General features: G+C 45.3%; 1 protein-coding gene across 2 annotated transcripts in view; it reads left to right on the forward strand.

Moving 5' to 3' along the window:
• The window catches only part of LOC139564882 (histone deacetylase 7-like), an 88,494-nt gene that overhangs the window by 41,953 nt on the left and 33,158 nt on the right, over positions 1-13,383 (forward strand). For both annotated transcript variants that reach the window (XM_071384737.1, XM_071384746.1), the window contains exons 9-17: positions 1,724-1,979; positions 3,010-3,209; positions 4,015-4,221; positions 7,516-7,753; positions 7,976-8,109; positions 8,638-8,758; positions 11,331-11,380; positions 12,832-12,939; positions 13,258-13,313. In XM_071384737.1, the coding sequence (XP_071240838.1) occupies positions 1,724-1,979; positions 3,010-3,209; positions 4,015-4,221; positions 7,516-7,753; positions 7,976-8,109; positions 8,638-8,758; positions 11,331-11,380; positions 12,832-12,939; positions 13,258-13,313 (1,370 nt within the window). The remainder of the gene's footprint in view (positions 1-1,723; positions 1,980-3,009; positions 3,210-4,014; positions 4,222-7,515; positions 7,754-7,975; positions 8,110-8,637; positions 8,759-11,330; positions 11,381-12,831; positions 12,940-13,257; positions 13,314-13,383) is intronic.

A 13,383-nucleotide genomic window follows, 5' to 3' on the forward strand; every position in this document is an offset into this window, starting at 1 on the left:
TTACAGTCATGGAATTTTGGATGATGGTTATTGGCCAGCCAAATGACTGCGGTCACCATAAGAAACGTCTGAATAAAAAAATATGAAAATAAATTGAAGACACACATTTTCACCTCTCCTCCGCACCTGGCTGCATGTGCTGCCATAGAAATAGAATGAATAGAACGGGCATCCCCATTTCAAGTCTATGATGGCATAATGGGTGGACTGGTGGCTATTGCGAGTGTACCCATAGAAGCAAAGCAGGAAGTGTTGCATGAGCCACATTCCATTGCATGAGCCACATCAGTTAACATAATTTGAATGAACATTCTACATTACCAAGGAAATTATTGCATCACAATACCAGGCAACCATTGCGGTTGTACCCATGAGTTTACCAGTGAAATTGACAGGGTTAGAGGTTCCAAGTACGTTATATTCATTCTATTTCTATGTGTGCTGCTGCTGCAGGGAGGGGGTGTTGCCTAGGCAACCGGAGTGTCTTTTGCTATAACACCTTGCTTGTTTCAGCAAGGAGCAACAAAGTTTCAGCACGTTTTTAAGAGTCCATGTTACCGCGGAAACGGACTCAACCACACGAAGGCCGGTAATGACTGTTAATTTATTTGTATTATAGTTTACACAGGTTACACAGTTATACGGTAATTGTGCCAGCCCCTGTGCCAGCCCCAATCTACATTCAGAATAACTACAAGGGTTGGGAAAACTATGATATGAAACTACCTAAAGCAACTAAACTGGAACAACCATTTCAGTAACAAATGCAATATGTCCAAGTAACATATTGGATAAGTTTAGAAAATGTATGTAATTTATATTTAAGTAGCATAAGATTAATTTATCAATGTACATACAAAAACATAGATATTGAAACAAACCATTCTAAAAATCAACCTGCAATAGAGCATGCTGGGAAATATGATAATGATGGGCGTGGTTTTGGTTTTTGGTAGTATTAACACTAGGGTTGTTTTACACCAATGAGTGTTAATTAAACACTTACAGTGAAAAATCAACATTAATTAACACTGGCCAATTTGCTGTACAGTAATGAAACTTTCAAGCTATTCTAACAGACATTGAATCCCGGAGGACTGAAGTTTGATACCCCAGCAGTTAGTAATTGAGTACATACTACTTAACTGAATCAAGTTCCAATGACTATAGTTGTTTGAGTCAACGCCAATTTATTTAAATTGAATGAAATGAAATTGTATTTGACACATGAGCCGAATGCAATGGGTATAGACTTTACCGCGAAATGCTTGCTTACGAGCCCTTCCCAACAATGCAGAGCTAAAACATGATAATACAAATAAATATAGTAACACGAGGAATAAAATACACAAGATTGGAGCTCTATACAGGGAGTACCAGTACCAGCTCAATGTGGAGCTCTATACAGGGAGTACCAGTACCAGATCAATGTGGAGCTCTATACAGGGAGTACCAGTACCAGATCAATGTGGAGCTCTATACAGGGAGTACCAGTACCAGATCAATGTGGAGCTCTATACAGGGAGTACCAGTATCAGATCAATGTGGAGCTCTATACAGCGAGTACCAGTACCAGATCAATGTGGAGCTCTATACAGGGAGTACCAGTACCAGATCAATGTGCAGCGGTGCAAGCCATTATAGATATGTACATGAAGGCACTCGAGTTTGGCAGTTATGTTTTACAGTATGCGTGACCTATTGTGTCCCCTCCCTCCCTCAGGCTCAGAGGTTGCTGCTCCAGGATGGCACACTGGCCCATTTCTCCTTGCCCTGCTCCACCGCCCTGCCCACCAACAGCGCCAGGCTGCCCGCCCAGGGTGACAGGGAGTCGGGTGGCCATCAGAGGGTGGCCAGGGTACTGCCCCAGGTCTACCTGCCCATGGAGGGCCTCAGTGCTGCCCAGCTGGCCCACCAACGCCTCCAGCCCCTGCTCATCCTGGAGCCCTCAGTGCTGCTGCACACACAGCTAGTCACTGGTGAGAAACACACACGGATATAAACACACACACACACACACACACACAAGCAAGCAAGCACATACACAATCACACCCACTCATAGGGTACATATACTGTGCACTGAGTGTACAAAACATTAGGTTCTCTTTCCATGACATAGACTGACCAGGTGAATGCGGTGAATCCAGGTGAAAGCTATGTCACTTAAATGCACTTCATTCAGTGTAGAAGGGTTAAAGAAGGATTTGTAATGCTTCAGACAATTGAGACAGGGATTGTGTATGTGTGCCATTCACAGTTTGAATGGGCAAGACAAAAGATTTAAGTGCCTTTGAACGGGGTATGGTAGTAGGTGCCAGGCGCACCGGTTTGAGTGTGTCATGAACTGCAACGCACGCTCAACAGTTTCTCATGTGTATCAAGAATGGTCCACCACCCAAAGGACATCCAGCCAACTTGACATGACTGTGTGAAGCATTAGCGTCAACATGGGTCAGCATCCCTGTGGATCGCTTTCGACACCTTGTAGAGTCCATGCCCAAGATGAATTGAGGCTGTTCTGAGTGCAAAAAGGGGTGCAACTCAATATGAGTAGTTCCTAATGTTTTATACGCTCAGTGTAGATATGTATGCAAACTCACACAAACACACACACCACACCTGCAGTCACCCTGGAGCCCTCGGGACGGCCGCACACGAAGAGAAACACACTCGGAGCGACACTGCCCTCTATTGATCGTTTGACTGAATGCCACTTATCCGACTGATCTAGGCATGTGGAACTTTCACTAATCTATAATGGATCTGGTTGATCTGGGAGTGACTACACAGACCTAGCTAATCAAAACATTCCACAACACTGTTTGCTTCCTCTCTGGTCGTTTTTATAACGTTTTAGTCAAACATGATGATCCTGACCTCTCTGATTCTCTCTCCCTCTCACTTTCCACGTTCTCCCCCCTCCCTATCGCTCTCTATGTTCACCCTCCTTGCTTCCTCCCCCTCTCCTCTTTCTCCCTCCCCTTCTCCCCACCTCTCTCTCCTTAAGTGCGAGGCCTGAGCCCGGGCCATCTCCAGTACCCCTCCTCCAGACTGGAAGGCCTGGCTCCCCCGGGCCTCCACAGACCCCTGGGTCGGACCCGCTCTGAGCCCCCGCTGCACTCTCACCACCACCAGCACCAGTTAATTCAGCAGTACCACAACGCACTGCTGCTGGAGAGACTCAAACAGAACACACACCTGGGCAAGGTGAGAGAGCACACCATTTTTGGACACACACATTTTAGGGACTGTTGAGCAACACACACACACACATACATGCACACACAAACCAAGGTGATCTTAAAGAGGGACATAGACAAAGACACACACACACACACACACACACACACACACACACACACACACACACACACACACACACACACACACACACACACACACACACACACACACACAGTCTGATTCAGAGGGGTTGGGTTAAATGCGGAAGACACATTTCAGTTGTACAACTGACTAGGTATCCCCCTTTCCCCTTTCCTTTCTTGTACAGCTAACCTTGTGGGGACAAACAATTCAGCCCCATTCAAAATCCTATTTTCCCTAACCCTAAACCTAACCCTAACCCATACTCTTACCCTAACGTTAACCTTAACCCCAACCATAACCCAAAAACTTAACCTTAACCCTAAACCTAACCCTAGCTCCTAACCCTAAATCTAACCCTAACCCTTAACGTAATTCTGACCCTAACACTAATTCTAACCTTAACCCTAAACCCCCTAGAAATAGCATTTGACCTCGATGGGACAAACAAATGTACCCAGTTGGTCAAATTTCTGTTTGTTTACTATTCTTGTGGGAACTTAAACACACACGCACGCACGCACGCACACACACACACACACACACACACACACACACACACACACACACATACACACACACATATTACATCTAGATACCGCATAATAGTGCTCACCAACACAAGAAGAGGGAGGACTGATGCATGACCTTTGACCTTAAGAGTGTGTATGTGTCCCTCCCTCATCAGCTCATGACCAAGTCCAGTGAGAAGCCTCGTGTCACACAGATCCCCTCGAAGGACATGGACCCGGCGGAGACCGGGCCTGGGGACGGCTACCAGAGGAGGAGACAGAGTGGGACCAGTAGCACTGAGTCAATGTGGGACACAGAGTCCACCTCCTCAGGCGATTACCTAGGAGATCACACCATGGAACACACACCTCTGATGAATCAGGTACACAGACACAAACATATGCACGCAGGTGCGCACACACACACAAACACAGATACACACACATACAAACACACACAAAGAGACCCATTGGTCATACATACATACAATTATTATATTAGTCCAACTCTCAAATATACACTATATATAGAAGTGGATTTGGCTATTTCAGCCACACCCGTTACAAACAGGTGTATAAAATCAAGCACCGCCATGCAATCTCCATAGACAAACATTGGCAGTAGAATGGCCTTACTGAAGAGCTCAGTGACTTTCAACGTGGGACCGGCATAGGATGCTACCTTTCCAACAAGTCATTTCGTCAAATTTCTGCTAGAGCTGCCCCGGTCAACTGTAAGTGCTGTTATTGTGAAGTGGAAACGTCTAGGAGCAACAATGGCTCAGCCACGAAGTGGTAGGCCACACAAGCTTACAGAACGTGACCGCCGAGTGGTGAAGCGCGTAGTGCGTAAAAATCATCTGTCCTCGTTTGCAATACCAGCCAACCTCTTTTGACCTCGGTGGGTCTATTTATGTAAGGGAGTGTGTACACTTATTACTATGACATTATTAACGGGGTTGCAACACTTACTATCCGAGTTCCAAAACACCCTTGAAAGCAACGTCAGCACAATAACTGTTCGTCTGGAGCTTCATGAAATGGGTTTCCATGGCCGAGTTGCCGCACACAAGCCTAAGATCACCATGCGCAATGTAAATCGTCGACTGGAGCTGTGTAAAGCTTGCTGCCATTGTACTCTGGAGCAGTGGAAGCGCATTCTCTGGAGTGATAATTCACGCTTCAATGCATAGTGCCAACTGTAAAGTTTGGTGGATGAATAATGATCTGGGACTGTTTTTCATGGTTCGGGCTAGGCTCCTTAGTTCCAGTGAAGGGACAATTTTTACGCTACAGCATACAATGACATTCTAGACAATTTTTTCAACTTTGTGGCAACAGTTTGGGGAAGGCCCTTTCCGGTTTCAGCATGACAATGCCCCTGTGCTCAAAGCGAGTTCCATACCGAAGTGGTTTGTCGAGATCAGTGTGGAAAACTTGACTGGCCTGCACAGAGCCCTGACATCAACCCCATTGAACACGTTTGGGATGAATTTTAACGCCGACTTCGAGCCAGGCCTAATCGCCCAACATCAGTGCCCAACCTCACTAATGCTCTTGTGGCTGAATGGAAGCAAGTCCCCGCAATAATGTTCCAACATCTAGTGGAAAGCCTTCTCAGATCAGTGGAGGCTGTTATAGCAGCAAAGGGGGGGACCAACTCCATATTAATGCCTATGATTTTGGAATGAGATGTTTGATGATCAGGTGTCCACATACTTTTGGTCATGCATGCGCAGACCAGCTGGCTGGAGTCTTTACGGACATATTCAGTCTCTCCCTATCCCAGTCTGCTGTCCCCACTTGCTTGAAGATGTCCACCATTGTTCCTGTACCCAAGAAAGCAAAGGTAACTGAACTAAATGACTATCGCCCCATAGCACTCACTTCTGTCATCATGAAGTGCTTTGAGAGGCTAGTTAAGGATCAAATCACCTCTACCTTACCTGACACCCTAGACCCACTTCAATTTGCATATCGCACCAATAGAACCGAAGCTGATGCAATCGCCATCGCACTGCACACTGCCCAATCCCATCTGGACAAGAGGAATACCTATGTAAGAATGCTGTTCATTGACTACAACTCAGCCTTCAACACCATAGTACCTTCCAAGCTCATCATTAAGCTTGGGGCCCTGGGTCTGAACCCCGCCCTGTGCAACTGGGTCCTGGACTTCCTGACGGGCCACCCCCAGGTGGTGAAGGTAGGAAACAACACCTCCACTTTGCTTATCCTCAACACAGGGGCCCCACAAGGGTACGTACTCAGCTCCTTCCTGTACTCCCTGTTCTTCCATGACTGTGTGGCCATGCACATCTCCAACTCAATCATCAAGTTTGCAGACGACACAACAGTAGTAGGCCTAATTACCAACAATGACTAGACTGCCTACAGGGAGGTGAGGGCCCTGGGGAGTGATGCCAGGAGAATAACCTCTCCCTCAACGTCAACAAAACGAAGGAGCTGATCGTGGACTTCAGGAAACAGCAGAGGAAGCACGCCCCTATCCAGATCGACGGAACCACAGTGGAGAAGGTGAAAATCTTCAACTTCCTGGGCGTACACATCACTGACAATCTGAAATGGTCCACCCACACAGACAGTGTAGTGAAGAAGGCGCAACAGTGCCTCTTCAACCTCAGGAGGCTGAAGAAATTCGGCTTGGCCCCGAAGATCCTCACAAACTGTTACAGATGCACAATTGAGAGTATCCTGTCGGGCTGTATCACCGCCTGGTACGGCAACCGCACCGCCCGCAACCGCAAGGCTCTCCAGAGGGTGGTGCGCTCTGCCCAATGCATCACCGGGTGCACACTACCTGCCCTCCAGGACACCAACAACATCCGATGTCACAGCAAAGCCAAAAAGATCATCAAGGACATCAACCACCCGAGCCACGGCCTGTTCACCCCGCTACCATCCAGAAGGCGAGGTCAGTACAGGTGCATCAAAGCTGGGACCGAGAAACTGAAAAATAGCTTTTATTTCAAGGCCATCAGACTATTAAATAGCCGTCACATAGGCATGGAATCACTACCACCCAGTTACTCAACTCTGCACCTTAGAGGCTGCTGCCCTATATACATAGGCATGGAATCACTGTTCACTTTAATAATGGAACACTAGTCACCTTAATAATGTTTACATACTGCTTTACTAATTTCATATGTATGTACTGTATTCTATTCTACTGTATTTTAGTCAATGGCACACCGACATTGCTCGTCCTAATATTTATATTTTTCTTAATTCCATTCTTTTACTTTTAGATTTGTGTGTATTGTTGTGAATTGTTAGATATTACTGCACTGCTGGAGCCAGGAACACAAACCTTTCTCTACACCCGCAATAACATCTGCTAAATATGTGTATGTGACCAATAAAATTTGTTTTGATTTGTGCTTCAGCTCAGGCCACCTTTCTGGCTCTCCAATAGAGGGTGCCATGGCATCACTCTGTTAGTCATCCCTTAGTCATGGCTTTTACAAGGTGCTGTAGTTGGGCTGTTTTATGTTGTTGCTAAAGTAACTCCTAATAACGATCTGGGTAAACAAGTAAACAAACATTTAGCCTTTAAATGTTTTTTGTTTGTTGTTTTTTTTACTTTTCACCTACTTTTTTCCCTCCCGCTCTCCCTCCCTTTCTATCTTTTTATCTATCCCCCTTCCCTCCAGTCGTTTCGTTGGGAGCAGCCCAGGCACCACCAGGTCCTGACAGACAGGCGTAGACAAGCGACCCACCTGGACCCCCTGGGTGTGCCCGTGGTTCTGGGCCCTGCACACCGCCCCCTCGGTCGCGCCCAGTCCTCCCCCGCCTCCACCTCTCTCCCTCCTCCTCCACAGCCCACGGACACCCCACAGTCTCTGGCCGGCCCTGGTCCGGAGACCACCGCCAAGCTACGCTTCACCACTGGTGAGAGACACTTGGGGAGTGCTGTACTATACACAGTGCTTGTTGTATCTTGTTGTATCTCATGTACAACATACTGTATATTCAGAAGGTGCTGTATGTCCCATCCATAGAATTATTAGCACTTCATTTATTAGGATCTAGGTGGTCCCGTCTACTATCTGTCTGGCTTTCTACCTATTTTGTATGGTCTCTAAACTACAGTGTGTGTCGGTGTGTGTATAGGTCTGGTGTATGACTCTCAGATGCTGAAGCACCAGTGCACCTGTGGCGACAATAGCCGACACCCCGAGCATGCTGGAAGAATCCAAAGCATCTGGTCCAGACTTCAGGAGAGAGGCCTCAGGAACCAGTGTGAGGTAGGTACCATATAAAGCATAACACAGCAGCACATACTACACTACAATATTCTAGATTCAGAGGGTTTGGGTTAAATGCGGAAGACACATTTCAGTTAAATGCATTCAGTTGTAAAACTGGCTAGGTATCTCCCTCTCCCTTTCTACACAACACCACAGAACTAAATATGTTGGTTGAAACTCCTGTTATGAACACTGCTGCCACCTAGGGTTACACCCCAGCACTGCACCCCCCCTTTGCCCTGGCCCAGGTTTCCAAGATCAAACTTTGTGTTTTGTTTGTCTCTTTAAACAGTCCCATTGAGGTCAGAAGACCTCTTTTCCAAGGGAGGCCTGTGTGTGTACCTATGCTGTAATTTGTGTGTGTTCATGGGTGTGTGTGTGCATTCGCGAGTGCGTTTGCGAGTGTATGCATGTGGACTAGTGTGTGTATGCGCCTGCGTGTATGCGCCTGTGTCTCGTGTGTGTGTGTGTGGTGCGTTGGTTAATTCTAAATGGCATGGCGTGTGTGTGTGTGCACTCCTCCAGTGTATCCGGAGCAGAAAGGCAACTCTGGAGGAGCTTCAGTCTGTCCACTCTGAGAAACACGTCCTGCTGTACGGCACCAACCCACTCAACCGCCTCAAACTGGACAACCGCAAGCTGGCTGGTGCGACACGCGCTCAGTCTCTCTCTCTCTCTCTCTCTCTCTCTCTCTCTCTCTCTCTCTCTCTCTCTCACACATACACCAACACACAAACATGCACACTCATCTTCACGCGCACACACACACACCGCTCTGACACACCTCATTGTCAAACACTCACACTCACTTGGCCATATAGGTAATAGGTAGGGCTGTGGCGGTCACGAAATTTTGTCAGCCGATGACTGTCAAGCAAATAACTGTCGGTCTCATGGTAATTGACCGTTAATTAACATAAACACATTTAGCCTCTCCTGGCTTCCACACATAGCCTAGAATCCATTTATAAAAAGTTGAATAAATCCATGTAAATATAGCCTACATCTTCACAATAAATCCATAATTTATTTTAGACAGGTCTAAAGAAGCATGATATGAAGAAAATGTAGTCTATTTCAGAAGAGAAGAATAGCATACTCTGAGTTGTCCTTATGTTGGGTCCTGATGTGGCTATGCCAAATGGCTGTGGGCTACACTAGTTCATATAGCAGACAAGATTTGCTTATAATTCCGTGGCATTATTTTATATTATTTTATAGTATGAAGAATACAATTGAACAAAGCTGAATATTTATTTATTTTTATTCTCCAAAAGATTTGAGGGAGTGCGCACATGCGGCTGTTTTGTGTGTTGAGCGGTTAACAAAGAAACAGCTACTCCTATATGCTTAATTTAGAGTTATTGATGTAACTTTGGTTGTTCTACAAACTTTGGGCTATATGTTTTGATTTTAATACATTGTAAGGCTGCATGATGAGACTAATGATAATTTCAAAAAAAGTAGCTTGAAAGGCAGGCTGTACACACACCAATAGTCTCTCATTCACAATTTGACAAGCCCTTGATAATGCCTCGAATTTCACGGCGGCATCCCCTTTGTGGCCGTAATGCACCCTAAAATAAATCCATGCCTTTTGCGGCCAGGAGTCCTGCCTGTTGTGCCCTTCTCCCTGAGTGTGCTGCCAATCCGAAGCATCTCTCGTTCACACGGCTCTCCGTCACGTGATCGGGTCTTTCTCACAGGCTACAAGTGAAGACAGACACGTCAGGGATTCCCGAGGTGCATACTGAAGATATTAGAACTGTCCACATTTACTTTTCGTCAGCCAACAACATGAGTAGGCCTTACGAACAGATAAAGCACTAGCCTATGTCAATGTACTATACCCATAGTGCAAAAGTCAACCTATTTTATTCTGTGCGAGAAATAAATATTCCAAACATAGTCTGAGATAGTTGTGGGATGCGATAGATCTAAAATTAATACAACCACTAGCAGCAAAACACTTTTTTTAATGCAATGTGGCTGACGCAACAGATCAGAACATTTAGCTTAAAATGTTGATAAACTATTTGTCTACTTCTTCACGTTATAAGTGCAGCAATGCACAAACGGCAGTAGGCTATAAGCACGAATGTCCCATTAGCGGAAAACACTATTATCAAAAGGGAATTTGATTATGCATATAATGCTTTTATTATCAAGGTGCATTTTTATGGTGAAAATGATCTTCCCCAAACGTGAAACTCACACGCTGCTTATATATGCCAGTTAGGCTCTACACCCCTTGTGAAGCGGATTAATGTGCTTAATTTTAAGAAGTTATTTGGCCACTTTAGTTGTGATACAAACCTTATTAAAACATATAGGCCTATGGGCTAGGCTACATGAGGTGTGCGACTATGATTTGAAGAAGTCACAAAAAAAAGCCATTGTTTCTTATGCTGGGCATCATTCACAAGTAATAATATATAATTCACAAGTTATAGGCTAATATTGTCACCCATCAGACTATTCTTGATTTAAGCTTGTCTTTACATATACTAAATAATATAAGTGTGAAATTTGTTTTGATTTAGAATGGACCATTATCACGCACCTGTCTCGAAACAGGGGCAGGGGAAAAAATACATGTCATCTATGCACTTAAATAGCGAATGGAGGACGCTTTTCCCCGTGGTTTATTTTCATGCCAGCCAGGTAGGCTATACTCCTGATGTAAATATAAGCAATGTGCTTAATATTAGGAAGTTGAGAAATAAATATAGTAGGCCTAGCCTGTAGAAAGCTGATGGGATCTTCCTCTTTTTATTTAGCGGCCACCACGCTGTTTTCTCCCGCTATTGCATAGCCTATAGAAATGTTGTGCAACATGAGCTCATGGGCTCTCACGAAGTGTTTGATTAGATTTTCAAACACATTTGCATTGATGTCAGAGTGATTAGAGGGACAATAGAGTGCTGAGTACCAGTCAGTTAGCAAGTTTGGAAGGCTACTAATGACCAGCAGCAGCATCAGAGCTTGGAGTAGCCTAATTACCGTGACTAAACGGTAACGTGGAATTTGACTGCCTTCTTGAGTCGTGACCGCCGGTGTGGTGGTAATACGGTCACCGCAACAGCCCTAGTAAAAGCCACACATAAGTATTTTTACACACTCATAAATCACACACATGGAACTATACACATATGCATGGATCATCAAGTATTGAATGAATGTAAGATTAATGTATTGGATTTATCTCACTCTTTCAGGAATCTTATCTCAAAGGATGTTTGTGATGCTACCTTGTGGAGGAGTTGGAGTGAGTTACTCAGAATAACACACGCACGCACGCACGCACGCACAGACACACACACACACACACACACACACACACACACACACACACACACACACACACACACACACACACACACACACACACACACACACACACACACACACACACACACACACACACACACACACACACACTTACAGTACACAGGCAAACAGCTCAACAGACCCTGTAACAAACAATCAAAGAGTCATGTGAAATCTGTCCACTTATCTAATCACATTACAAAATGGCAAACATTACATGCTTGATTATACCTCATTACACGATTAAGCTAATAGAGCGACAAATTGTGGAGGCTGTTGTTGCTGGCGGGGACACGGTCGAAACGCCAATCAGATATCAAAGGCAAAGAAGAGGTGAGAGATGAGAGGAAGAGAGAGAGGAAGAAAGGGTGGACTCTGAATTGTTTGCTTGGAGGGGTGCCTGGGGAACTGTGGTTGAGTGGTTGAGTGGAGGGGAATTTATTCAGGAGGAAGGGATGTGGGGAAAGAGAGAATATAGACACCAGAGAAGAGGATGAAGAGAGGATGAGTGGAGGAGGAAGAGGGGGAGAAGAGATAAGGAGGAAGAATGCTGCTAATATGGTGTGGATAAGGAAAGAGAAAATGCAGACACTGAAGAAGAGATGAGTGCAGGGGGATGATGAAGATGAAAGAGAAGGGGAAGAGGAGCGTTGAAGAGTAAAAGAGAAGGAGGTAGACTGTATATAGTCGTGATTAAAGAGGATAAAGAAGAGGATAAAGAGGGGATGAGTGGAGGAGGAAGAAGAGGAGAGCAAGAGGGTGAAGAGGAGAGTAGAGGAGGGTTTGCATGGTGTTGATAAGGCGCCTGATCTGCCTGGATTTCCGGGCCTTTGGTTCCTCTGGTGAGGCGAGCTGATTGAAACAAGATGGCGAAGAAAGTGATAAAAGAAATTCCTAGGATTTCATTGTTCTGTCGTGCCAAACCGCCAGAAATGTGGAGTTTTGAAACATGGAATAACAAAGGGAAGGAGAGAGAGAGAGAGAGAGAGAGAATCTGAGAACAGGAATACTCTACTACCTCCTTTACTGTCATCATCACCAGTCAAAGTCAAGGTTGTGGTGATTTGTGTGGGTAAATGTTACCCTTGCCACTTCTATCCCCCTGACTCCCAATAAGTTATGCTACTCTTCATTTAGTTGGAACACAGTAGAGACTTTGTAATCCAATACTGTAATAATCCAGTCTTTACCACAACCCGTCACCTCTGTTTCCCAATTCCACTGCATGACTTCCTCTGTACCTCATTGGGCTGTCACATAGTTGATATCAAGTGACACCTATTTCAACCAATCAACTTATATTGTTTCTAAACGATGCCCTTGTTTCTCCTAGTGGTTTTAACTTTGATCCCACCCCCTGGTAAATTCCTGGTTTTGCATGATTGACAGGTGGACAACGATACGATCTGGAATGAGACACACACGTCGACGGCGTCTCGCTTGGCGGCAGGCAGCGTGACGGAGCTGGCGCTCAGGGTAGCACAGGGAGAGCTGAAGGTGAGACCGCCAACCGTTCATTGTCACCTCGGTTACACCCCCACTTAGTTATGTCAGGGCCGTAACACAACTGGTCAGAATTGTCAACACTGTGACATACATTGATACACCTGGATATTGAAGCATAATGTCATTTCTGTTCATTATTTATGAATTTCACATGAAATTGGAATTTAAACATTGCCTTTTTATATCAGTTCCATTTATATATCAATACCATGTATTCTGAACTGATGAACATCAAATTGTAAGTGCTTTTGTAAGTTGTATGTGCTCAGAGAGAGCCAAAGTGTAACAGTTTCTATTCCCATCTCACAGAATGGCTTTGCAGTGGTGAGGCCCCCTGGACACCATGCAGGTCGCTCTACCCCCTTGTAAGTACTGCACAGACGCACACACACACACGGAGCCAGGAGGTCTCTAAAACAATTTCAAAGGGTTTTC

The sequence above is a fragment of the Salvelinus alpinus genome, chromosome 2, assembly GCF_045679555.1.
Source record: "Salvelinus alpinus chromosome 2, SLU_Salpinus.1, whole genome shotgun sequence".
NCBI lineage: Eukaryota > Metazoa > Chordata > Actinopteri > Salmoniformes > Salmonidae > Salvelinus > Salvelinus alpinus.